This window comes from Centruroides vittatus, unplaced genomic scaffold (genome assembly GCF_030686945.1).
Source record: "Centruroides vittatus isolate TY-2023 unplaced genomic scaffold, ASM3068694v2 contig_738, whole genome shotgun sequence".
NCBI classification, from domain to species: domain Eukaryota; kingdom Metazoa; phylum Arthropoda; class Arachnida; order Scorpiones; family Buthidae; genus Centruroides; species Centruroides vittatus.
Genome location: NW_027122474.1, coordinates 3,470,541 through 3,497,980, shown reverse-complemented (window position 1 = coordinate 3,497,980; position 27,440 = coordinate 3,470,541). Strand labels below are relative to the sequence as shown.

The following is a 27,440-nucleotide window of genomic DNA, read 5'->3' as shown; positions in this document are numbered from 1 at the left end:
TACCTTAAAATAATTCTGATAAAAATACAATTTTTACACAAACGATTTACTTCTTTTAATTAAAAACACAAAATTTCCTATTTAAAACATTATAAAAATTAATTATAAACACTTCTCTTAAATAATAATAATAATAATTATTATAAAAATTCATTTAACATATTTAATTGCACATATATAAACTAATACAAATGAATATAAATACTACTTACTAAGTAGATCTGTTCATGTTTTAAATGCATTCTACAGAATATATAATTAGATAAAATCACATTAAAACAATTTAAACAATGAAAATGTATTTAATTAATGAGCATTTACGTAAAAATGTATTGTGGAAGAGAGTTAAAATGATGAAGAGGAGCAAAGAAAAGACAAAATTTGTAGCGATGAAATCGTCAGTGACGTTTCGTGACCGGATTAATGAGATTTCTATTTGTCACGTGTACTAATTTTCACGATTGCTATTATTAATGAGGTGGGAAGATCGCCATATGCCTTGCATCTAATTTAAGAGAGCGACGAAAGGATATTAACACCTCTCATAAATTAAACACAAATTTAAACTACATACGATACAGATGATTACTTTACTAAATTCTAAAAATTATCCTCAATTTACAACTTAAAAAATAAATAAATAACTTATTAAATTATCGAAATTAAAGTAGATATTTATTCCCCCTTCCTCTTTTTTTCCTCTCTCTCTCTCTCTTGTTTAGTTGTAACAATAACTCACCACACCTTAAAACTGTGTATATCAGGTCATAAATCTTTGACAATATGTCATAACTTGATAACATTATGATAATTAGTATCATGTTTGTTTTAATGCCATACAAAGCTGTTATATATGTCATAAATTGGTCATAGTATTATAATTAATTTTTAAATACGTTTAAGTAAGTGCTTTACGTAAAAGATTGGCCTGTGTTTTAAAGAAGTGAGTGTTATTTAATAATAATATATAATTTTATTATAAATTTCTTTGCTCATTTTTTTTTCAATGAATTAACTGTAATTTATTGTGTCACCATCCAATAAATGGAGGAAACTTTAGACGTTAATAAGAAGTGAATTTTTAAAAGTACGTTTAGATTTTTTTTTTTTTTTTAAAGGTTAGTTTTAGGTTTTATTGGGTGAAATTTTAGATAAATTTTTAAGTATTTTTTTAGTTATATTTGTAAAGGAAAGTTTTACATATTTTTCGTTCAATTTTAGGTATTTTTTGAGATATTTTAAGCTTTTTTAAAGATAATTTTTAGACATTTTCAGATAAAATTTCAGATATACTTGGATAAAATCTTAGATAAAGTTTGTAAAAGTATTTTTAGAAAATTTAAACTTTTCTAGAGGTAAATTTCAGCATTTTTTGATAAAAGTTTAGATTTTTTAAGAAAAATTTTATGTTCTTTAAGGCTCTTAAGGTAACTTTTAGATACTTTTTGATAACATTTCAGATAAATCTTCAAGTGTTTTTAGAGAAATGTTAGTTAATTTCTATACACTATTTACCCAAGATTTAGATAATTTATATAACAAAAGTTTTTACATGAATTATTAATAATATTTAATTAAAAAACAAATTAAAAGTGTCTTTAAATAAAAAATTACTTTGTTTCATTAACAATACTAGAATAATGTTTTTTTTTTGTTTATAAATTATTCAATTTCTCTTGTTTACAAGTGAAAAAAACAAAAAATTTAAAATGCATTGAGTATTGTTGAAACAGAACAATTTATATGTATTATTGAAATTGAACCTTTTTTTTTTCTCGAATAAACATAAAATTTATTTCATTTTTTGCTTAGTTCGTTCGTATGTCTATCTGTAAACACAAATCTCAAACTACTGAATAACTAAATTTAACTTTTCAGGAAATGTACTAATTTTTTCCTCTCTCGTAATTAAGATCTTCATTATCTAATTATAAAATAAATTAATAATTAAAAATAATATATATTTATTAAAATCATTTTACTTTTAAGCAAATAATAATGCTTAATAACATACAAAATTACTGAAAATATCAGCGGTTTTTATGCTATAATTATTTATAAGACAAGCCTATGTTAATATTTTGGGAGTGGTAAGGGTGCATACGATTAGATTAGGGCATGATAATATTTTTTTAATTAAAAAACATATATATATATTGGGTGTGATCAGAATATTCAGAAGAAATTTTTATATAGAAGTTTTAATATTAAAAAAAATTTATAGGAAAAAAAAATAATAAGTTTAAATCTAAACTTAATAAGAAAAAGAAGGAAATTGTAACAGAGATTACTCTGATAAAAGTTTTTGATGAGACTTTACAAGAGTTAGAACATACAAACAGAATTCTAGAAACACAATTTAAGCCTGTATCGAATAGTACAAAATGGAATGGTTTCCATTAAACTTTTCTTTTTATTTAGTATTAAACTACAATTCGATAAAGTGTTTATCAGATTGAATTTTTTCTCTTCTAGATAATAATTTTCTATATATATATATATATATAGGGAGAAAGAGATAAGGGAATGAAGAGAGAAGAGAGAAGAAGAGAAAGAAGAAACAAAAGAATGCAGTTGATTATAAGTGATGATAGAATATACAGGGATATACAACGATTGAATAAAACATATTTTTGAAAATGTTACATGAAATTTAATCAGTAAAAAGTTGAAAAAAAAATGCAAAGTAATCATAAAGAAATAGGATGCAAATATCCTATCTTTTCATAATAATGATGAAGTAATGCCATCATGAAAATGTAGTTAAAAGACTAGAAAGAGAAGAGAAGGATTTAGAGGAAACCAAAGAAGATAGAAACTTAAAAACGTTAAAGTAAATATTTTATTTTATTTTATTTTTTTTCTATAATAAATTCCAAAGAAATAATAATATTTTGTATTATAGTATTAAATGAAATAAAATAATTTAATATTTACATTTATATAAATTAAAATATAATAATAGATTTAAATTTTAAATGCGTACACGCAGAGATAAATAAAAATATCTCATAATTAAATGCATAAAAATAATAAAAATGCTGTATTGTAGAGTATATATATATATATATATATTTTTTTTTTTTTTAAATTTTATAAAATATTTTTTTAATGTTTAAAATTTTATTAAACTTCATAATTAAAATAAGATGTATAATAAAATTACATTTAAATAAACGAGAGAATATAAGTTATAGTTCAGGAACTGAAACAACACGCAATGGCACTATTATTGTCATTTATTATTATTATTTTTTTAATTAAAGATTCTAGAACATATAAATTTTATTAATATTCAGATTAAGGATAAAAGAATTTAGTAATAAAAATCGAAAGTAAAAAAAAAACTTGTTGTTTGTTGAATTAAATCAGATTTTTCTTTACAGGTGATTTAATAAATTTTCTCTATAATTTATGTGTAATGATAAACTACTATAAAGTGTAGATGTTTTCAAATCCAGTCGGGTGGGTCACTCGCCTCTATTTGACGTGCCTATTATCTCAGATGGTGTTTCAAGTCCTCAGGGCTTTATGTCTCTCGACTTCTTTTTTTACTTTTCTCTATCAAAGTTTTGTCTTTTTAAAAATTGTTATTTTTTTTCCTTAGCAAGAATATAAGAGTAAACGAAGCGGTGTGACCAGGTGCGTGAGGTTTGTTAATGTATCTCGTGTCTACAGTTCATCCAGACCATGTGACTTATCCAGTTTCTGGATTGTATCTTCGACTTGCTTCGGGACAGGAAGGACACTCCTTTACCACTTCCTGTCGTACGTTCTTTGTTAATCAAAGGGCATGTGTCGGATATCACTCTCCCCTTTTTTGTAATTCACTTGTTGAGTTTTTTAAAATCATTAATTGAATAAAAGTAGAAAGAATGTATTGTTAATTACGTAAATTTTAACGTTTACGATCAGAAAAACTGAGTAATTTTGTTAAATTTCTTTAAAATTTTGAGTTTTTTTCTTTTTAACAGTTAACAGCTGTCTTCTTCTTCTTTTTTCTTTATAGAAATTTAGAAAAATAATGAAAATATCTGTGATGAAAATCTCATGTTTATCAGTACATTATTAAAGCATTTAAAAAAAGGATACAAAATAACAGCTGTTTATCCGATTTCAAAGTGGATTTTTTTTTCATAAAAGACATAAAGAAAATGCCTTTGGTATTTATGCTAATATCTATTGATCTTATTAAATGGATAATAGAAAAATTTTAAAAATCACATTCAGATATTGTTCATTCTTTGATATTTTTTTTGTATTTTTTATGGGGTTTTTTTAGAATTTTCTTTCGGTAATTACTCCAATCTGTCTTTTTTACTCTATTTTTTTCGTTAGACCGTTAAATTCACTGCTTACAATTCATTATTCCGTCATATGGCAAAGATGAAACGAAAGTTAAACAACACGGAAAAAGTTGATTCACTCATTTATATATCATTTTTTTATGTATTTTATTTTGACAAAAAAATATTTATAGTATTTATATATATATAATCAGATACAAAAGTACGGCACGCTTTTATTTTATACACAAGGCACTTTTTTTTTATAAAAAAAACCTGACTAGAGATGTGAGCTTAATGCACACCCCTCTGTTGGTTATGCATGACAACTTAAAACATTTATAATTATTTTTATAATTAATTCTAGCACATAAAATAATTACAGAATAAAAGATAAAGTGTGAAATTTTTAATTATTTAACACCATTTTCTTGTGTACTTCGGAAAAAAATTAATTAAAAAAATTATGTTCTTCTATGCAACCTCTTAAGTTTCTACAAATCATTAACAATAATAAATTTTATTATTGCTCGTACTATTTAATTTAAACAGTTATAAAATCAGATTTTAAGGCATTTAAAAGCCTTTAGAAGTTTACTTATATAGATTTAAACAGCATTTTATTATCACAATTAAAAAATTTAATAAGTTAAGATGTAATATTGCTTGTTTATGTAAATTGTTTTTAATTAATTGATGAGGTTAAAGTTGTTTTAAGCTGAATCATTTATATATAAATTCATTTTTTACACATCCATCACAATCACGCGACATTAAATTTATGGACAACACCTTTCTAGAGGGAGAGAGTAGAAAAAATTATTAATATTTTTAAACATTTTATAACAAAATTAATAAGAAATATATATATATATATAATAGACTAAACCCGCACTCCATGAACATTCGTATCAAAATTTATGTACAAAGTTTAACGTCTATAAAAACTACATTAAATTCCCCAAATACGTGGACCACAATACAGAAAAGATATTTACATTAAAAAAAAATAATAATAATAATAATAAAATGGTTAAAATTATGACCATTGTCTAACTTTATATTGTATATTTTTCCTTAATTCACTTATTGTTTCGTAGATTTAACAATGCTAACTCTATCTAAATTATATACACGGTAGTTCAAAAGTTATTTTGGAGCTACCCTGTATTTATTTATTTATTAACGTTTTAAAATATTTTGAATATATTTTTTTTTAATATTAAAATCCTTAAAATGAATTTTTTAATTTTTTATGAACCATTTTTATATTGTATGATAGCAAATCTAGTTATGATGTATTAATATATTATAAATATGTAATTAAAAAAACAGTTTGGTCTATAATTTAGTCTTAATTTTTCTTTAGGAATGTGTAAAAATGCGCTTCTAGCACTATATAAAACTATGTAAACTTTATACGTTTACATTCATTAAAAAAAAAAAAAGAAACCAAACTTATGCCTCTATTAATTCAAGGCACATGAGTATTCACCTTTATAATATTAAAATGAGTACATTTATATACACATACATAAAAGTTTTCTTTGAGTTATACATAGAAAAATTAATGTTAAAGTCGAATTAAAACGACGAAAGACTAATTAAAAATTGTTAGTAATTTAAAAAATACAGATGATGATCCCTTACTTATAATACAATTTGGCTTTTATTTATTTATTTTATTATTATATAAAACGTGGCACTGTTGAAAAAATTGTTCTCCTACATAAAATTAATGCACTTTTTTCGTGTCCTTAAGGCACTCTGGTCTTCAATCTTCAAAGTGTTTCGTCATCAGTTTTTTTTTCTTTCTTCTTCTTCTTCTTTTCTTGTGTTAAAAACACTCGAAATCACGTTCCTTGCGATAGTACAGGCGGTCCATAAAGAAACGTCATTGCTGATAATGAATTGTTGGACGATATTGTTCCTGTATGTCTATAACGTAGCATTACTTGATCCAACACTCCTAATAGTTGAACTGGATTATCTGAAGGTAACTTCGTAGTACCTATTGGTGACGAACGTAGAGGGGATGTTGACTGTGTTTTGCCTTCTATGTTGTCGTCTGTGCGTTTTGTTAGCGCTATACCGTTACTGTTCTGATAACACGGTTGACAATAACCGTGATTGAGCATACGAGCCGATACAGGGAAGGATTTTCCACACTGTGTGCATCTCTCCTGTGCTTCATCTATCATAAAGAAAGAGAGATACTTAAAATTAATCATTAAAACAGTAAAAAAAAATATATAAAATTATAGACACAAAAATAAATTTTAATTATTAGAACTATCTCAAGAATAAATATAATTTTTAAAAATAAAAAATATATATATATATACTGTATATATATATATATATAAAAAAATAAAAAAGAGAAATTACAAAATCTTGTAAGGCTTAAAATTGTGTGATTTTTATATAGTATTAGAAGGTAGTTTTAAGGATTTAAAAGTCTATCTCTCGAGGGAATATCGTGAAGTTTGTCAATTCAATCAGAGAAAGAGAGAATGAGATACGTTTCTGGACATTGTAGTAATCTCTTTTCAAACTAGATTGGTATCATATATGATTTGTAAGCTCAAAGTTTTGAATTCGAATCCCATAGGATACTTGATTTCGATAGCTGTTGAATTTTACAGAAATGGCTTAGTTCAGATAATATTTAAAAAAAAAAAAAAAAAAAAAAAAACAGAAGAAGAAATGTCAAATATACTCGACAAACTGTAAACTAGCAAATAGGATAAAATATCAACAAAATCTTATTTTATATTCTACTATTTAATGTTGATAAAATATTGTTCTATATTTTATAAAAATTTTCTAGAATTGTGTTTTTATTTTAATACACTTTATATAAATTAATTTATATATAAACAATTATTTTTCTACTCGAAATTATATATAAATTCTAGTAGAAAAATAATTGTTTCTTTTATTAGTTACGTTTGACCTTTCTTTAAAAATCAATCTCTTTGTTATCTGACAATTTCTTTTCTTTTACGAAATTAACAATCCTTTCCCCCCTCCTTCTCCTTCAATTTTTTTAACGAAATTGACATTTCGTTTTTATGAAATGGACATTTTTGAATTTTTTTAAAGTTAAAATTTTCAATTTTAGCCTATGAAATTGATCAGTTTTTATTTTTGGAATTTGAATTTTTATTTTTTTATTTTTTTGTTGAAAATCGATGAATTTTTTTTGTTAAATTTGGCAAACTTTTTAAATTTTTATTGACTTTTAAAAAAATAAATAACAGACATTTGTCAATTAGATTGTCTCCTGGTAAAATTTTTATCCAAATAAATTAATTAATTTCCAATTAATTTCTCTCTTAGTAAAATTCTAATTCAGAGGATTTTAATTTTAATTCTTAAATGTTTAAGAAAATTCAGCAATTACAATATTTCAATAATTACAAAAGTAAATGAAATAGTAGGAAAAAAAAATAAATGTAATTAATTAAATAATAAATTTAATAGAAATTTATAATTTTAAAAAAAGAAAATTAACGTAAAACTGATGGCATTTCAATTATCTCAATTTTGTTAGACTTTTCTATTCTAGAGTTATTTTAAATATATATATATATTTCCTTTAAGGATCTTTTTAGATTTATCTAGTGTATGAGGTCTGTAACCTAAATTTTATTCGAAAAAACAAATGTTAAATTCATCACTTAAATTAGCACAGGGGCCCTTTCCAGAAATCCGGTTACATTTCCTGATAAGACTATGGATTTTTATAAAATTTATTACATGTTGTAGCTTTCACAAAACTTTTAATTATTATTCCCATTAAATTTATTTAAAATTTCGAAACTTTTTTCATATAAAATAAAATATTAAATATAATAGTTCAAGGCATTAAAACTGACCAGTTTAATATACAAGTCGAGTATTAAATATAGTTAATGGCTAATTTCGAGTATGTGAAACTTAAAAAGGGGAGTTTTAGAAAACTCACGCGATCTTTTATGATTTTCTATATTTGTTAGCCTATTATATTTATTTTTTTATTTTTTAAATTCTTACTAAACATAAAATTTAATTCGATATTTTCGTGCAGAATTAACTGGACATTTCTTCATAATCAAGTCACGAAATGTTCCCTTAAGGGATTGGATTTATATATATAATATATATATATATATATATACGTACATATACGTATATATGTATAGATCTATTGTAAAGAAAAATTTAACTTTTGAGTACTTAAAATTTTATTACAAAAAAAAAAAATAAAGCGATTTTACAACATTTAAAGACCATTTTATTAATTATAAATTTTTCTTTTTTATATATTGTTTACATAAAAGGTATTTTTTTTAATATTAAAAATAGAATTTTTACTAAAGATTTTCTCAACAGGAAGGTCTTATAAAGACGGAAACTGTCCCACTTTCAGGAGCCATTTATGTGTCAGTTGAATATGGGGCTAAAGAGCAATTAATGTTTTTCTTTGTTTGCAAAAGGGAACGGTTTTCATACATATTAGCGGTAAACCTGTCACTAACGGCCTTCAGGGATGACAGTCGAAGCAGGTGAGCTTACTCCTCCCATTTTAATTGCTCCAATGTGAACACGATGGTGCAATGTTCCACGAGCATTTTTTCTTTTTTTTTTTAATATAAATCAAGCAAATAAAAAATATTGAAGCATTGTTCATAGCTTAATAAACCTGATTCTATAAACGGTTAATAAAGACATTATATTTTCAGGGAGTAGTACGTGAATATTCTATTGATTTTTTTTTTTCTTTCGTAATTTTAAATAATTAAACTTAATTTTTTTAAAAATATATATAGAAATTAAATTTAGTAAAATGCCCAGAAGTGATTGTCATAAAGCTTTTATTATATTTTTTATTAGTTCTTTATATATATATATTTTTTTTAAAAAAAATCACTTTTTTATTAATTAATATTTCAAAAATTATTTTCTTGACGTCTAAACTTTAAATTTATCTTCTATAATAATTATTTCTGGTTGATTCTACGAGTTAAAAATAATTGTAATCTAATATTTTCTTATTGTTAACTTCATTAGTGAAGTTTGTTATCGAAAAAAAGGCAAAAAAATTAATTAAAACTTTAATAAAATTACGATAATATGCAATTAGATATATCTAATAAAAATCTTAATTATTTTTTTTCTAATTTAGTATCGTAAATTTAAACCGAAATAATTGTTAAAAAGCAATAAAATTATATTAAGATAAAAAAATATATACTTTTTTTCGGTTAAAAAAAAAAGAAAAATGCATTATTTATTATCAAATTTAAAGAGAAAAATAAATTTGATGGTTGAACAATGTATTTATTTTTCTAAATAATAAAAATATTCTACATAAAATTAAATTATAAACGAAAATACGAAAAAAGTTCGCAAACTTTCATCAACTTTCATTTTTAAAAAAATATATGTATATAAAAAGCAATAAGAAAAATTCTATCTCGAGATAATTATGATATTAAACAATAAAAAAAGGGGAAAATATTATAATAATAAAAATAAAAATTGAATATCTTAAAAGAATATATTAAATCTATTAAGGTAAGTTAATCGATGGATTCTTACTTTCGTGAGTTTTTCGATGAGCACGTAAATTACACGCAAGAGCGAACCTCTTCTGACAGTAATCACAGGCATGGGGTTTGTCACCTGTAAAGACAAAATGAACACTTTTATATAAAATGACAGGCAAGACTCGATAAAAATATCCGTCAGCTTAGCTAAAATATTTATTATTCAATTGCTTTATGCAATGAACTATTAATCAACAGTGCAGACCATTTATTTGAAAACATTTCCCTTCGATCGAATTGAGTTGAATAATGCAATGAGCGATGATGATGTCAATTTAAATATTTAAGAGAAACACCAATTTCTGACGACATGATACAAGATAAACCTTCCATCTTATGATTAATTTATTATTTTATTTTTATTATTATTTCTTTTCTTTTCCTCTGGTGGAGAGTTGAGTGATGATGTTTAAAATAATAATAATAAAAAAATATATTTAAAAAAAATTAAGTTAGGAAATTACATACCTTAAAACATTTATTTAAAATGAAAATTTATTATGTGAAAATAAACATTTTTAAATTTGTTTTTCTCCCTTTTTAAAAGTAAATAATTATAATAATTTAAAAATCTTTATTAATTGTTTTAATATTGAAATCGATTATTTTAGCAATGAAATTGATAAATTTTTTAACAATGGAATTGATTGTTTTACCTAAGAAATTGATGACTTTTTAAACAATGGAACAGGTTTCGAAATGAAATTGATTATTTTTAAAAATCAATTTCATTTTTTAATTGTTTTTGAATCTGGTGTTTAGAAATAAAACTGATTGTTTAAAACTAATCAATTTCATTTTTTTAAAATTTAAAAATAATGAAATTGACGATTTTCTTTTCTTTTTTTTTTTGAAAATTGATTATTAGGATAAAACCGACTTAAAAAATTAAGAAATAAATAAATAACGAACAGATTTTAAAAGTAAAAAATGGTGATTTAAACATAATAAAGTTAATTATTATAATAAGAAAAATTAACGATTATTTAAATAGTTTATTTTTATAAAGTTCATGTGTAATGTGCGGAACGTGATGGCATTTTTTAATGGTCGCTTTGGAAAAAGTAGTAAAAACAGATCTGTAAACTTTAAAAACGTTTATAAAACGGAATTTATTTTCAGTTAGCATTCTTTTATTATCGAATGTATGATTAAACAAAAGAGGATAAATCTCTTCACTTCATTTAAAATAAAATTGTGCAAAAACTTTCGACCGTTTATTTTATAAAGTGGCAGTTTAGTTTCTCTAGATCTAATTTGTTTGCATGAAAAACTCGTAAGACCGTACGGTCGTTTGATTCCAAACGGTCCTTCGGGATCAAATTAACTTTATTCTATTCAGTACAGGAGCAATAATAAACTTATTTTCTACTAAACAATCATACTTAAAAACAATCAGGAAAAAATAAAAATACAGGCAAAAATCTTACAATTTTTGATGTGGCCTAAAGCTATAAAACAATTTTTTAATACATATTCTTACTATGCAAATTTTCTAAGTAGAAATTCGATTCTGTTATTATCAAAAGTGGCTATTTGATACAATCAATTAAATATTATCACGGCTGATTTGCATGAGACGATAAAAACCATCCATTATTTTGAATGACGATAGCTATAATGAAAAATAAAGTAGTTTAATGTACGCCTCTACCTTCCAATACATAAAAAAATACATGTAAAAAAAAGAAATTGATGGAGTAGAAGCAGTAACTAGTTATCTTTCACTGTTTCCAATAGACTTACTTTGCCTGTTATTTGCCTAAAATTGACATTGGCGTTAATACTAACAGACTCTAGTTATTTGTCACAAGTAGCTGCAAAGAGTTAATAGGGCGTTACGTATATACGTGACACTTGCGTGCATGTCACAAAAGTTATCGAAGCGTTTGTGTGACTGGCATGTGATGTGCAAAGACACTTCAGACGAATCGTAGAACATGGCACTAATAGGATAAGATGTCTGTAGGCGAGAGGTGTGGTCCTAAGTCACAGAGAGAAAGACACATACCGGTAAGACGACGAGACAACGGCCCTCTTACGTCTGGTATGTCGCATGTACTTTTTAAAAAAAGTACAATTTTCTTTCCTTAACCGGCACAGATCATCTTTTGTTTTGTCGTGTTTAGTATAGCATACACGTCATAGGCCTTATGATGTTTATGGATGAAGAAGATCAAAGCTCGAGATACAACTTTACATTAATTAGTCGAGGGAAATTTTCAAGAAAAAACACGCTTTTAAACGATGTAGGACGCTTCTTAATTATGTTTTAAAATAATTACATTCGAATACTTTATTATAATTAAGATTTATTCAAAAGGTTAGAAATTTTGTGAAAAAATTCGGATATCGAAACGACGTTTCTTACATAATTTCACGATGTTAAATTAACCTTAAGAACATAAGAGAGGCATTAATTTACGACAGAAAGTATTCAAATAAACGAATAAATATTAAAGTAATTTATTTATTAGTTAAGAAAAATTTATAGACAAACGTGAACATCGAATAACTTACAGAAATCTGTTAATCATTTCCTCTGTACAAAACAGAATGACAGTTGAATGTAACATCGTGAAAAGTAAATTGAAGAAAGGAATTCGTGCCATTAGTATGTATTAGCGTCATTTATATAGATCAACATTATTGATGCTGATTTCTTCTATTGTGAGCGACTAAATAGCTATAGCATATCAGAATCTTGATGAATTAGTAAGGTTAGTGTGGTATGCACCTGAAAAATTGATCAGTTTAGTTCTTTTTTTATACGGGGTAGAGACTGATGAGGAAACTTTGGACAATAATTTAAACACTCTGCAGATCATTTACGACGTTTAGATGTTGTTACTAAGCCTGTTTAAATGGATTTATGCTTCCAGACGGTGGCCTCACTAATAACAGGTAAAGGCTACCGTTGCTCTTCAACAAAACTATATTTATAACAATAATTTTTTTTTTTTGTAAAGAAGTTAGTAAAATTGAGCCAAAACTTTTTAAAATTTATAATATGTTACATAAACATCAATTTATTAAAATGATAATCTTAAAGATAAATTCTTAAAGGGAAGGAACAAGAAGGGAAGAAAAAAAAAAGGTAGAAATTCTTTAAGGAATTTTAACACTTTCCTTGCTTATTTTTATAAAAGTTTATGAATTTTTATAGATTATTAAACTATTAAATATTTAAAATTATGCGTCGAAATATATTTTTGAAAGATTTTTAAAATGTAAATCGAATTCAAATTTTTATACGGAGTTAGAATTTTGAATAACTAAAACAAGAATTTGGGTATTTTATCTAAGCTTTATTTATTATTGGGATAAAGTAGATTCAATAGAAATAAGGAGAAAAAAAAGGGGGGAATAGAAAACGTCGTTTATACTTCACACAATTAAATTCAGTGAAAGAAAATAAATAAATAAATCGATTCGAAGTATATAAATTGCCATATTAGATCCTGTTTCTTGACACTTTTCGATACTTTTCAATAGTTCTAAAACTAAATTATGTACTTAAATTGGATAAGGGGACAATAATTTAATTGTTTATGAATGAAAAGAGATAAATTATAAGTGGTTAAGAGACAATTATTCGGCGTGAGGATTCTACAAACATTGCTTAATACAAACAAACAGGAACGCAATGGCTCGGATGTGCATGACCCCTATGTAACGCCTCCGCCATGCCCGACACCTGCTGACCCGAAAGGTCGCGGGAACGCAGCGGGATGCGCGCACCTGCACAATATTGTCCGCCCTCGGAGTGATGTTGGCGATCCCACTCCCCTTTTGGCACATTTACATAAGGTAGTAAGCAATGAACTTATGAACGACACTCGTCACTCCTCCAACAGAAATAGAACATTTATTCTAGAAAAAAAAAAGTCCCAAAAAGTAGAATTTAAAACAAAATCGCGGGTGTTTTAGCCGATAGGAAAGCTATTTTAGTAGAATTGGGAAAACGCGAGGCGATGCGGCGCGTAATAAGAAGTTGCACTCAATAATCGCGTATTAATGAAGTTTTATCACTGTATACGGCTTTAAAATTTCAGTATAAAAAGCGTTTTATTTAATTATTGTATAAAGAAAAACTGAAGTCTTTCAGATTAGTGTGTTGAAGTGTATAATGCTTCACTTTTAAGATGGCGCTTCGCGTCGCGTAAGTACGCCGCGCAAACTGTATATTTATTAATAGCGCTCGCTCGTTACTCTTCTTATGACATATTTACATTAAGTAATAAATATAAGAATGACACGCATCACTCCTAAAACAGAATTAGATCATTTCATAGGCGTAATATAATTATATAGCCTCATTGATGTTCTTATGACATATCGTAAGATAGTAAGAAACGACATACTTTATTCGTGAAACACATCCCAAAATTTAACTAAAGATCTTTTAAAAAATATTTCTAATAGTTAATTACAGTATATAAAAGATTATATTCCAATTCAGTATAGATAGTAAAATAATTAGATTTATTTAAAATGTGCCGCGTCGCGTCGCGCAACGCAGCGCGCAGCTCTATGACATTTTTATTAATAACACTCGCCCATGGTCTAATATTGAGAATTTTACAGTGCAAACAAGATTACACGCGTTATAATTTTCTGCACATGATAAATATATATAAATTATTCTTTCTTTTTTTTTATTTTAGTTATCTAGAAAGTTTAACATGCAGAACATTTCCGGTCGCGAATATCTCGCGGCGCTTCCGCTGATGAAAATCTAATTTTTTTTTCTTCTTCTTCTTTATATTTAATTTTATTTTTATATTTTACTTTCAAGATTATTTATTAACTGAATAAATAAAACCTTAAAATGCAGTTATATCACTTATTATTTTAATAACGTATCAGAATCGTAGCAATTTATTAATTTCCTGTGCAAGAACAAGATTCATTTCCTGTGATTTATGTTGAAGATATTCAAATTATTTAATAAATTTTTATAAAATTAAATCTTAGATAATTATTTTAAATCTTTTTTAAACTTACTAAGCGAATTATTAAGCTTAAAGCAAGAAAATTAACAGTTTTCTTATCAGTAACGACGAAAATAGAGAAGCGTATAGAGAAGAATATCCGAAGGAAAAAAAAACCATTTAATATTTTTTGATTATCTTCTAAAAATATTTAAAAAATAAAATAATAATTTACTAGTCAAATGAATTTCCTAATCTCTTAACAAATATTTAGTTGATGGGGTAGAAATAGCTTACGTAAGAGCTTAACCTAGTGAGTCTAATGATGTAGAAAAGAAAGCTGTAAGCTGACAATTTATGAGAGTACTTTAACATATTGCAAATAAGCTGGGATTAAGAGAATTTAGACAAAGTTTTATAAATGAGTATAACAATCCGAGCAAACTGCCAATGATAAAGATTACATACAAAATCACTGTTAAACAGAGACACTCCCTTTAGTAGTTTTCTGCTCGATTATCAAGAAATCATTTGGAAATTATGTATCTTAAAACGATTTTAACGTTCGAAATCTTCATGAATTTAAAATCTCTAGAGTATATTTTGATATTCTTTACTATAAAATTTGTAATTATTTGTAAGAAAAATCCATAATTTTCGTGTATTAGTATCGACTTATGAAGTTTACAAGCCACGTGGGAGATTTATTTTGTAAGCTTTTATAATCGATTAAACCTAGAGAATATCATTGATAAATGGCAATTTAAAGAACAGATTTGAATACTTAATACTTAAAAATTATTCATATGTTAATTATAGACTACATTAAAAACAGTAAAACTTGTTATTACAACAGACGAGTGTCGTGTGGCTTTTGATAGAATAGAATGTCACAGATGGAAGGGTGGATAGTGTCATTACTAGGAGTAAGAGTAAATTAGAACTACCACCCAAATTCCATAACGCCCTAGAATAAGGTCAGACATTAAGCATAATGTACCGAAACATCTGTAGTTCCTTCATTTTAATAACATGAATATGTCTTACAGAATTTATAATTATGCAAGATGCAATTATAGACATCACGTTTTTCTGATTGTTTTTCGTTTTTTGAGATTTCTAGTTGAGTAAAACACGAGAAAAATTCAAGAAAAAAGAATGAGTTGAATAATCTCAGAGATTTTTTAACATTTAATACAATTTTACACGTCTTGAGTACTGAAATATGAAGGTTTTAAACACCTCTACACCCTTAAAAAGTTAAAATGGAGCCATGTTATAGCTTACTTAACATAAAATTTAATCAAAAATTATTTAAATTATGTAGTAAAATACAAATTTCTACACAGTTTTAGTCATTTAAAACATTTACTCCACTATGAAAAGTTAACGTGGTTTCATTTTAACTCCCTAAAAAAATCATTGACTGTATATAAAGGTTACAAAATACAATTTCGATGAACAAGAGATGAACTTCATCCATACATCATGCTAAATAAACTTTAATCGGTTGGCGGAATTTAATTTTATAGGTTTAGGATTTATCTTTACAGCACAGCACTACTCGAAAGTATCATTTGGAAATCCAGTAATTTTTATTTTATTTTATTGAAAGAGCAATACCATTAAAATTGGAATGAAAAACAATAATATATATAGTAGAAGAAGTTATTGGTGAATCAAACATAAAAAAATGTGTGTTTTCTTTTGTTTGGGGGCTCCTACTAGTGGAATTTTTATTAAAGAAAAACCCCATTTGAAGTACTTATTGATCATTTTTACTTTAGTAGTTTCTATGTCAGACAAAGAGATTAGGAACTGTATACTACTAGATTTAACTTAGCTGTGCCTAGTGATTTTACAACATCGAACATGAATGTTCTCAACACCACAATTTATTGCCAGAACGAAATGGCTATAATTACTATTTCCTATTGGGCTTACTTTTCGCTCTTTTCATTGTTCTGAATGATACTAGAGGAATCGTAACACCTATAATAGTTTCTTTTATAGTCCAAAATTACTATTCTCCTTGGTTTGGTTTAGTGAGACGTAACCTCAATACATTGCCAATAACTAAAATTTACTCATGAGTTTAGTAATAGTAGAATGAACAAGTAAAAATAATAAATGAAGTAATAAAAATTAAACAAGACTTAATCCCTCCTACTTGGATTTTGTTAACTAGATTCTAATTCGTTCGTTTGTAAAATAAATAATTATAATTAATGATTTAAAATTAAATTATATTATAGGCCTTTATGTATATTTTTAATTATTAAGAATGAATTTTAAAGATAATTATTAGTTAAAATAAAAATTAAGGAAATTGATTGACTCGTCAGTAAAGATGATTATCTTAATTTATTTTTATAAAATTCAATCAGTAGAGATTAATACAAATTAATTTTCTTGAATCTTTATCATCTAAACACATAATTCTTCTACTTAATTAAGTTTTAATTAAGTTATTTTTTAAAGTATACGTTAAAAATCTACGTTTCCAGCTGATTCGGTCATTAAAGAATAGCAAAAAGAAGAGAGAGACATTGAGGGTTTTCAGTGGCATTTTCGGCAGATCTACCACTTAAAATGTGCCCCTGCAATCTTTCCCTAGAGGGGAGAGAAACTCGTGATTTATTACAGTAGTTTCCTGACAACAACAGGGCACACCTGTCTGATTAGGGGCGAGCTACTGGCGGTACCTAATGAAGTTCCACAGTTCTCCGTCTATCACCCATCCCCCAAAAAACACGTCACAACAGTCCAGACCGATTGCTAGAACTGATAACGACAGGTTATACAGGCAACAATCCGAAAAAGTGAAGAGGGTGCACTAGAATCAAGCAAGTTGTCGCAATAACCTTGTAGTGGCAAAACAGCTGCGGGCGTTATTTGGTTCTTAATGCCTTTTTTTACGTTTGTAAGTGTAGTGAGTTGAATACAAAAATTGATGATTTGTTAGTAGTTTCGTCGTTAAATTAAAATTTACCGCCGTGTGATGGAAATGTGGCTTTATAAGCATGATTGCTCCCGTGTTGATGTGACAGGTTAATGCTTTTATCCATTGCTTTTTCTTAACGTTTGCTGACTTTTAATCTTATTAAAATGTAGAAAATAAATAGTTTAATATGTGAAAATGTGAAAATTAATCTGTTTATTTATTTATTTTTTTATACACATTAACTGGGATCTGAGTTATAAACCACTCTCTTAGCCTTTAATATATTCAACCACGTGTTAAGGTCATCATTTTCTAAATATATTTTAATTAATTTATACACATTTTTCACTATAAATTCGAATTTAAATAAATTCTTCTGCTTGTTTTCTTGACGTATATTTTATATCTTTTACCTCCTACTTTAAATTAATTAACACATTTATTTAAAAAAATAATTAATTATACATAATAAAAATAAATTAACTATTAAACAGTCAAAACAACTAAATTAGAGAGATAATAAAATATAAAATTGCATAAAATTTAGCTTAGAAAACAATTTTAAAAATCAGTTTTTACTCGAAATTAACTAAATTTTTATAAAATCGAAAATAATTTATTTAAAAATAATTGAAAAAATTATTAAATAAAAATCGATAATTAAGTTGAGTTTTAATTATATAAAAATTATTTATAATTTAAATTTATATTATATTAAATAATTTAGCGCAAAATATAAGCAAACTTCTCCTCTTACTGTTTACATTTTGTAACTTAATTAAAGTTACATTTTTTTACCAAAAAAAGGAGGTAAAAAAACTGGTATAATGGCATCTATTTGTCGACAAGATGGGATTTTCTCAGTCGTAGGGTGTTGTTAAGAGTCGAGAATTTTCCACCCAAAAACAACCCGTTACCCACCTGTACCCCGGGGTGAAGCATGCTGTAGGAGGTAGGAGGATTATGTTACACCCAATTTCCTCACCACTCCTAACATATAACGGCTCCTATCACTTAATATAACAGGAGATGGGCATACTTGAAGAAATGTTCTGTATTGCAAGAAAAACCGTTTTAAAGGATTAAAAAAAATAGTAATTTAATATAATTTAGAATCGTAGTGGATCGGAAACAAAGGGGAATTGTTTAAAGTGGGTGGAAGAACTTATAGAATCACACTCTAACGAAATTAAATGCATCGAAAATAAGTTAATTAAACTTTAATTATCAAGTTTAATTCTCATTAAAAAAAAAGATAATAAAAAAATACAGAATATGATACGATACCCCCAACAATTGTAATTTCTTATCATGCGTAACACATTAGAACATGATAAACTACAAAAGCGAAAACATTATCTACTGTAAGCTTTAAAAATTCCGCTTCAACTGCCTCTAATTATACGGATTACTTAGAAGAAAGTAGAAACTCGTTGCTACTGGCATTACGCAAGAGAGTTGCAAAAATGTGTTATCGACCTGTACTATTCTATCAGAAACATCCCGTGCTGTTCCATTAAACGAGACGAGATACCCACCCAACCTATTGGTGTATAAATCTAGTAGCTGAAAAGTGTCTGGCTACCGAAATGAAGGACCGCCCTAGAAGAACGTGATGAGGTCAACAGTGCTAATGGAGGAGGATTCTATCTCGAAATATGTAGGAAACAAAGGGAGGTGTGCAGTAACAAATGGGGAAGTCGAGGTGGTCCTATACTTATGGGGGTGTGTTACTTATATATATATTATAATATATATATATTTTTTCTGAAGAACGGATGTTACAAAATATGTTATTACTATCGATATAATAAAAAAAAAATTGAAGGAAGTAGCAAGAGGGGGGGAAGTTTATCGAAGTGTATTTTAGTTGTAATATTATTAAAAGAATTATGTGTTATAGATTTTTTATCGTATTTTTTTAAGCTAGAATTTTGTATGGGTGAGGTTTAAAATGTCGTAATTACTAAAAGAATGCGCGCATTGTTTAATTATTTAACAAAGTTTGTGTTGTATAAAAGTTTGTTTGGCCGTCTGCCCTTGAGAGGTTCTATTAAGTTGAGGGGTGGTATCGCTACCGTCCCTTGTGCACGGTAAAGAAATTGCACCTGTGCCCCGACTAGTCCCTCAATAATAGGTCCAGTTCTTTACTGAAAGTCAATTAGTAGACTTTACCAGAAGCATTGTCTTTCCTTTCACTGATTACCACTTAGTGTAATCACATACTCTTTTCCTAGATGCACGCTTTACTTTGACATCGATGACCATTTGTAAAAGTCACTCAGATTATTGTAAATGGAATATCATCATGTAAAGAATCATTCAAGTCATTTACTCTCATTCACTTCTGTTTTCTTAAGTGATTATGGGCGTGATTGGAATATTTAATTTAAAACATCGAATTTTTTTAACTTCTAACTAATTAAAACTTTTATTTTTTAAGAAAATTAATTAATATATTTATATATTATTAAAATAGTCCTTAAACGACGTTTTAATCGGCATATTTTTCTATTTAAAAAAAGAAAAAAAAGTATATAGGCATTTATCTGATGAAGTGAGGTTGGAAAAATATGACGTCGAGGAGATTTTTTTTGAATATTTTAACATTTTTATATCTAGCGATAAGATTTCTATAATTGGAAGAGAAGCGTACCGACAAACGTCCCTCCTAAAATGTAGCACCTTGTGTGTATATCAAGCAATCACCCTTCAAGGACGTTCAGGAGTAATAGCGAACTTGTCTTTACGACTCCTGTGTGACACGACTCGAAGATTTTGGTGATGTAGTCACTGCGTACATAAAAACAGAAGGACATTCTTTCACAGAAATCACACAGGTGTCCACGAAACGATGCCCGATAACGGTATATCAGATTGAAAAATATTTTATTAACTTATTCCTAGATGACAACCGATGGGCTGTAATAAATACCAGGCTGATGATGTATAATTTTTTTCCCTCTTTATTTATTTATTTTTTTAAAATAAGAAGTTAAGGAAAAATCCGATTAGATAGTAAGAAAAAAATATTTTAGTATAGGCCTACGAGATGATAAGGAGTTAGAAGAAGAGGGGGAAAGGGAAAAAATAAATAAATTGGACAAAAAGGGGAGGAATAATAATAATAGAAGAAAGACAAGGTTCGGTGGTATGATGTAGTTCGAGTAAGATTTGTTAGAAGTGAAGTAGTAAAGTATTGAATGGGAAGGTCTGTTAGATAATCGAAGAAACGACATCACTTTCCCTTCTAGTTAAGAGGATGGTCAAAGAAACTAGTAAAAGGAGAAGAAGAAGACGAAGAAGAAGAAGAAGAGGAGGAGGAGATGGAGACGAAAGAATAGAAATAAAAAAAGATACAAAGTTACTTCTGTTTAAAGGTTTAAAGTTGGATATTCTAATTCCGATTTCTTGTTTCTTTTCAGTTTTTATTAGAAAAATTCGTGTATTTTTTAAAGTTATTTTCGACTTCTCAGTTATAAAATGTGTAGTTTTTTACGCTCCTTTTTATTATTATTATTATTTTTTTCTGATAAAAAATTATAAAATTAAAGCTTCTTATGTCGATATTTATTATAAAACTTGTATTTTCTAAGCTCATTTTCTTGTTTTTTGAAATAAAAAATAGCTTTTTATGTTTATCTTTACATTATTATTTTTTTTATAAAGATAAATTCTATTTTATTATCAAAATATGTTTGTTGTTAAAAAAATTAAATTTTTAATATTTACTTTTAAATAAATAAAAAGAAAAATTTAAAAATATATAAATATTTGTTACAAAAATAATTAATTTTAAATATATTAAATATACCGGTTAATAAAATATTATTTTAATGCATAAAATTATATTTAAAAAAAAATTGTTTTTAATTAATTCGAAAGCGAAGCTGATGCAATTTATAAAAAAAAGAGAAGAAAAGAATTATTATTATAGCAAAATAGGGCAGACGTGACGATACATAATAATTAAAATAGGATTCGTAATAAATATCAGACACGTGCTGAAAGTCCTTCCCGCACGCGCCACTTACAGTAGAAATCCTTCATCGACTATATACCTTGTTGCATTGTCGTCCTTGTTATTCTACTTAAGCACAATCGTAACTAATAAAGGACATCTACTTTATAGAATATAGAGAACTACCGATATATAGTGTGATAAGTAACATTAATTAACATATAAATTTCGTTGGAGCAATTGAATTTTTTAAGGACATTTGACATTGTTAATAATGATTAATTTATAATTATTAATAGAAACAAATGTATGTAAAGGGGTGAGGAATATCTACCTTAATACACACACCTTAACTGCGTATATATAGTTGTGTGCTAAGAAATGTGGAAAGGCCTTGCAAAACTAGAGTAAGACATGAATGATAATAATACAAATTAATACAAAATTTCTTCGATTTATTAAGTGTGTTGTGGGTGGAGTTGATAGAAAAAAGATAAAACTTAATTACTTTGTATAGTTTATGTTTGATTAATTGTCAAAGTATGGGGAAATCTGTATTGTTTACTCATAGAAAAGTTGTATCGTGTTACCATATTTGTTATATACGTGTCTAATGGGGTGATATTAAATTACTTTTACATTTACTTATGATTAATGTTAAATTATGAATTATTGAAGATATAAACAGAGATTTTTACAAGATATTTCGGTTAGAAAATATTATAATTTAATACAAATTAAGGTTTTATAAGGGAGGAACTGAGTAGTGAAGTTACTCGGCTCCTCCCTTCTTCTCTATCTATTTCAATTCTGTGGAAGAATCTAAGAATGAATAAAGAAAATAATGCATTAATAGTAATTAAGAGAGTGTTATAATTTAGTAGGAATTAAGTTTTTATAAGGGAGGAACTGAATCTTTCGCTATTCAGTTCCTCCCTTCCTTCTCTACTCATTCGTTTTCTTCTTTAGATTCTTCCACAGAATCCAGCTGGGAAGAAGATAAATCATAAAGAAATTAATGCAGTATATTAAGAATTACTTTAATATAAGTATAATTTTTATTGTTGGAAAGCAATAGGAACGATAAATATTTTTGGGCGTGGTATTAGACTGTAGTTAGTTAACGATAAATAAGACGGATTTTAACGAAACAAGAAAACAATTTGCAGAAAAGATTATTGTAGAAGAAAGCAATGCATTAATACGATAAACAGTAAATGAACAGGAACAATCAATTCTGTAGAGAGCAATTACAGTAAAGCTGTTAATTAATAGAAAGCAAAGGAATGGTAGTTACAGAAACCTACATTAAAACCTGCAGATTATAAGAGAAAATTTACAATTTCAATTAAGAGAATTGTTAACAATTAAATAATTTGTAATAAAAATACGTTATAGCATAAAAATTTAAGTTTTTTTCTCCATAGAAATCAAGTAATTAGTTGTTAATTCCAATGTTAAACATTCGAAATTTTTCATTTAACTTAGATTTAAATTATTTAATTATATTTAAAACTAATGACAGACTCAAACAGTAAGGAACTTCTATAAATTCCTCTGCGTACAATGAGTTTAAACATAATTAAAAAATTATATTTTATTATTATTTAAAAATTAATTGAAATTAAAAATGAATTTATTGATTTATCTTTAACTTTATTTTATAGTTAAAGATTTTATATTAAAATATATAAACTACGATTTTAATTGCATTTTTATATTATAATATTTATCAAAATAATTATTTAAATTAATATCTTCGCAATATTTTAAAAATTTTACATGAAATTATGCTTAAAAATTAACATTTTAACTATTTTTTTTTATTTAAATAATTATGATATATTTTCAAGAGATTATTCATTAAAATTTTTTAGAATAATTTATAAAAATTATAGATTTAAATTTACTGTAAATATTTACAATATAAGTTCTTGTAAACACAAAATATTTTATTATTTTAATGGATAAATTATAGTTTGCCAGTGGTTATTTTCATTCTAAGTACATGTTGTTATTATTATTATTATTATTATTATTGTTGTTGTTGTTGTTGTTGTTGTTGTAATTTCTTTAAAAATAAAACTTTCTGAATCATTATCAAAACAAGAATAATGAAAATTACTTGTAGATCCCTTAAGGCACAACGTTCATCATCATCCAAAAACAATCCATCAACGATATTTAATACACGTCTCTTTAAAAATTAAGTTAATAAATTTACTCTTACTTGTAAAATTTATCATTTTTAAAAATATTCTGACGACGTTTTATTATAAATTTTTAATATTTTAGTAGTAAAACATTTTAAAATTTTGTTTTATAAATTGTGTATCTCTTTATCTTTAAACTTGGAAGCTCAAGAGCTGTGTGATTGTAAGAGGCAGACAATTTTTTAAAGACTTTTTTAAAAATTTCTCTACATCACTTTTGTATTAAAAAAGTTTAAAAAATAATATTTTAATAGAATTTCTGTTAAGATAAATAATTTTATATCTTTTCTGACAGTTTTTAAGGCGTAGAACATTCTTATAAAGAATGAAATATAAACTTTATAAATCTAAAACATATATATATATATATATATATATATATATAATTTATGCTTAAAACTGCTTTATAAGATAATATATAATATTAAACTATAAATAATTAATTAAATTTTAGATAAATTTAAATTTTATTTCAAAATTTTGTATTTTTGAAATTATAACCGTTAAAAACTTTTCGACGATTTAGATTAACTATCGACATACTTTAAATAAATTTTATAATTTTTCTTTTAATAAATAGGTCAACATAATTAAATTAACAACCTATAAAATTAACAAATTAATCTCATTTATTGAGTTTTTTTTCACCTAAATATCATTGATTTAATTACAATTAAGCTCAGAAAAATGATTTAAGTTTACGAATAAAAATTTTACAATTAATTTTTTTTAAAACAAATTAATTAAATTAAAACATCTTTTAATTGTAATTAGATTTTTTTTTCTTTTTTGAAGATTGATATTTTATAATTAGTCTATAACCCGCAGTTAATTATGATAAAATAGAATAGTTTTTTTTCCCCTAAAAGCCTTACTGTAAAAGCTAATTTTTTTAAAAATATAATTATTAAAAATTTTAAATTTAAATGATTTTTATGCTCTTATTTAATAATTAAAAAAAACATACCTGTATGAAGGAACAAGTGATTTTTGAGATTTGTCTGTTTACTGAATCCTCGATTGCAAATATGACATTTGTAAGGCCAAGAACCATTGTGAACATACATATGACTTTTAAGATCTCCTGGAGTAGGAAATGATTTAGAGCACAGACTGCACTTGTGAGGTTTTTCCTATAGGAAATTATTTAAAAAAATAAATAAATAAACGTATTTAATTATAATTTTTATAAAAAATAACTTATATATTAATACAGTTTGAAATTATTTGTAAAATATGCTCGTAATCGGCGTATAACGCGCACTTAAAGTAAGAGCGTTTTACGAAGTAAAATATGCATTATAAATAAAATAATATAACAATTTATGGTGTAAAAAATTTTTTTTTTATTTATGCAAAATATGAAAAATTGAAAAGATTTCACGCGAGAACGTCTAAAAAAATTTCGATTCAACCCATCAGAATTGGATAATAATCTTTAGAATCGACAATATATTCATAAAGATGTAAAGTCGCTTTTTTTACATTCAACAAAATATTCATTTATGCTAATATATTCTTCAATATTATACAGTTCCTAGTTATTTAAGAAAATTTTCTCTAAATGATTCTATTATAACTTATAATAGCTTTCTAATAACCTTAAAGTGTCTTTGATCCTAGCAATTTACTTTATCTAAACGCGTATACGCCTATTGAAGCATCAAAATGATACAAAGGATTCTTCAATATCTCCATTTTTTTTTAATAAAATAAATGATTAATTATAAAATAGCAATCTTCTCTGATAAATGATGAAGAAGTGAGGTAAGAAAAACAAATAAGTAAACGACTAAAGTGCATAAAATTGATTTTTTTTCCTACTTAATTAACCGTGTTAATAAAGTAATAAAATTTGAAAAAAAAATTTATTAGTTTTTGTTACAAAACTCGACAGGAATTTGGGATGTATATGATAAGTAGAATACTGTATGAGGACATAAAAATTTCACAAAGGCCTCCTCCCATCTCATCTCTAGATTATGCAAATTATATACGAAGACACAGAAGACAAGACCATTGCTATCTTGGCTTCAGGCTCTACTATTTCTAGAAAATATTTACATTTTTCTTTGGGTGCTTATCTTTGAGCTTCCGCAAGGTATGACAGTTATATATAAGTGTTATACATAAAAAAAAAAGGATGGTAGCCGAATAGAAATGTGGCGAAAGTGCATAATTACTATCCATTGCTAGAGAAACATCTCTACCTCGTTTTTTAAATATATATATACATATATATATATATTTCTTTTTTTTTCTTCTCATTTCCTATCAGTAGAAAGAAGAAAGCCTGCGGCTCAGTAAGGAACAATGAGTTGTACTTTGACAGGCGGAGACTCGGTCGTTTTGACTGTTACCTTACGTTTCATACGAAATTACTAGTCTCAACACTGCGAAAATAACGTGTTCTTGCATCATAGTCTCTGGTAGAAAGTATGAGAATCAAACTTACCCCGTAGTGAGATGGCTAATATCAGGTCTAGAGTCACGAACGATGTCTCATATTTTGTACATTTTAAGCAGATCAGTTTAGCACGCAAACTTACATTTATCGCAAGCATTTTCATTATACACTTCGGAAAATTACGTATAAAGGTTTTTGTTCTATAGTTATGGTACATTTCTAGCAACATTACTAACCACTGACTTATCATTAACATAATTTCTCAACCATTACCCCATGTTATTGCTTGCCTACTGTTTTGTTAATGTAAGTGATTATTGTGGAAAAATTCGAAACATATTGTCTTTTAATGGTTACTAACATTTAATGAAAGGTTCCTGTAAAAATTTTCTCTTGAAGAAATTAAATCTGATCGGTATCTACAGCTTCCTAGAAACGTATCGCGTCACCTTATCGATTCGTTACGCTTTAAAATCGAATTTCTGTTACGGCGGTAACAGATTTTTAACCCATTCGATTAAAAAAAAATTACGTCACACCTTAAGTATTATTGCGTAAGTGAAAGTAGAAAGTTATTATTGTTATTGTATAGATTTCACTATCGTTTGATTGTCCAACCGTTTCTTAGAATTGTTACTTTAATAGCCAAGGTTGAGTTAGTAAAAACGTGGTCAGATATAGCACAAAGTTGTTCTATGTCATGGCAATTAGGCAAGAAGGTCAGGTGCAAGTACCAGTAAGTCACGGAACAATTTAGCGTGTGAAAGAAGTCAAACAATACAAAATAGATGATATCATGTACTATGTTAAGTTAATAACACGGTTATTTAATAATATTACTAACGTTGTTAAACGTCTTAAATTTTTCTTTTATACTAATTAATGGATTATTATTAAGTGGTATATACGCTTTATCTTATAATTATAAATTTATGTATTGCATAATTGCATTTTTACGTCGTTAACGTGAATAAAAACTTCATTTTTTAAAATTAAACACTAAAAGCTTCACATGTATGCTCTGCAGGCGAAAATATTAAGTAAACTAATTAAGTTTTTACAGTATAAAACTTATATTTTTATGTTACGAGCTATATTATT

At 26.0% G+C, this 27,440-nt stretch overlaps 1 protein-coding gene and 1 long non-coding RNA gene across 2 annotated transcripts in view; one reads left to right on the top strand and one right to left on the bottom strand.

The window, feature by feature from the left end:
* The first annotated feature begins 2,712 nt into the window (after positions 1 to 2,712).
* On the top strand, positions 2,713 to 3,880 carry LOC136980925 (uncharacterized). The gene is made up of 2 exons (XR_010881628.1): positions 2,713 to 2,833; positions 3,608 to 3,880. It is a non-coding gene; the product is annotated as an uncharacterized lncRNA (long non-coding RNA).
* A 2,230-nt stretch (positions 3,881 to 6,110) lies between these two features.
* LOC136981011 (uncharacterized) overlaps positions 6,111 to 27,440 on the bottom strand; it is a 49,939-nt gene continuing 28,609 nt past the window's right edge. The window contains 3 exon segments of the mRNA XM_067277261.1: positions 6,111 to 6,480; positions 9,873 to 9,956; positions 24,900 to 25,065. Of these exon segments, the coding sequence (XP_067133362.1) occupies positions 6,140 to 6,480; positions 9,873 to 9,956; positions 24,900 to 25,065 (591 nt within the window). The 3' untranslated portion in view covers positions 6,111 to 6,139.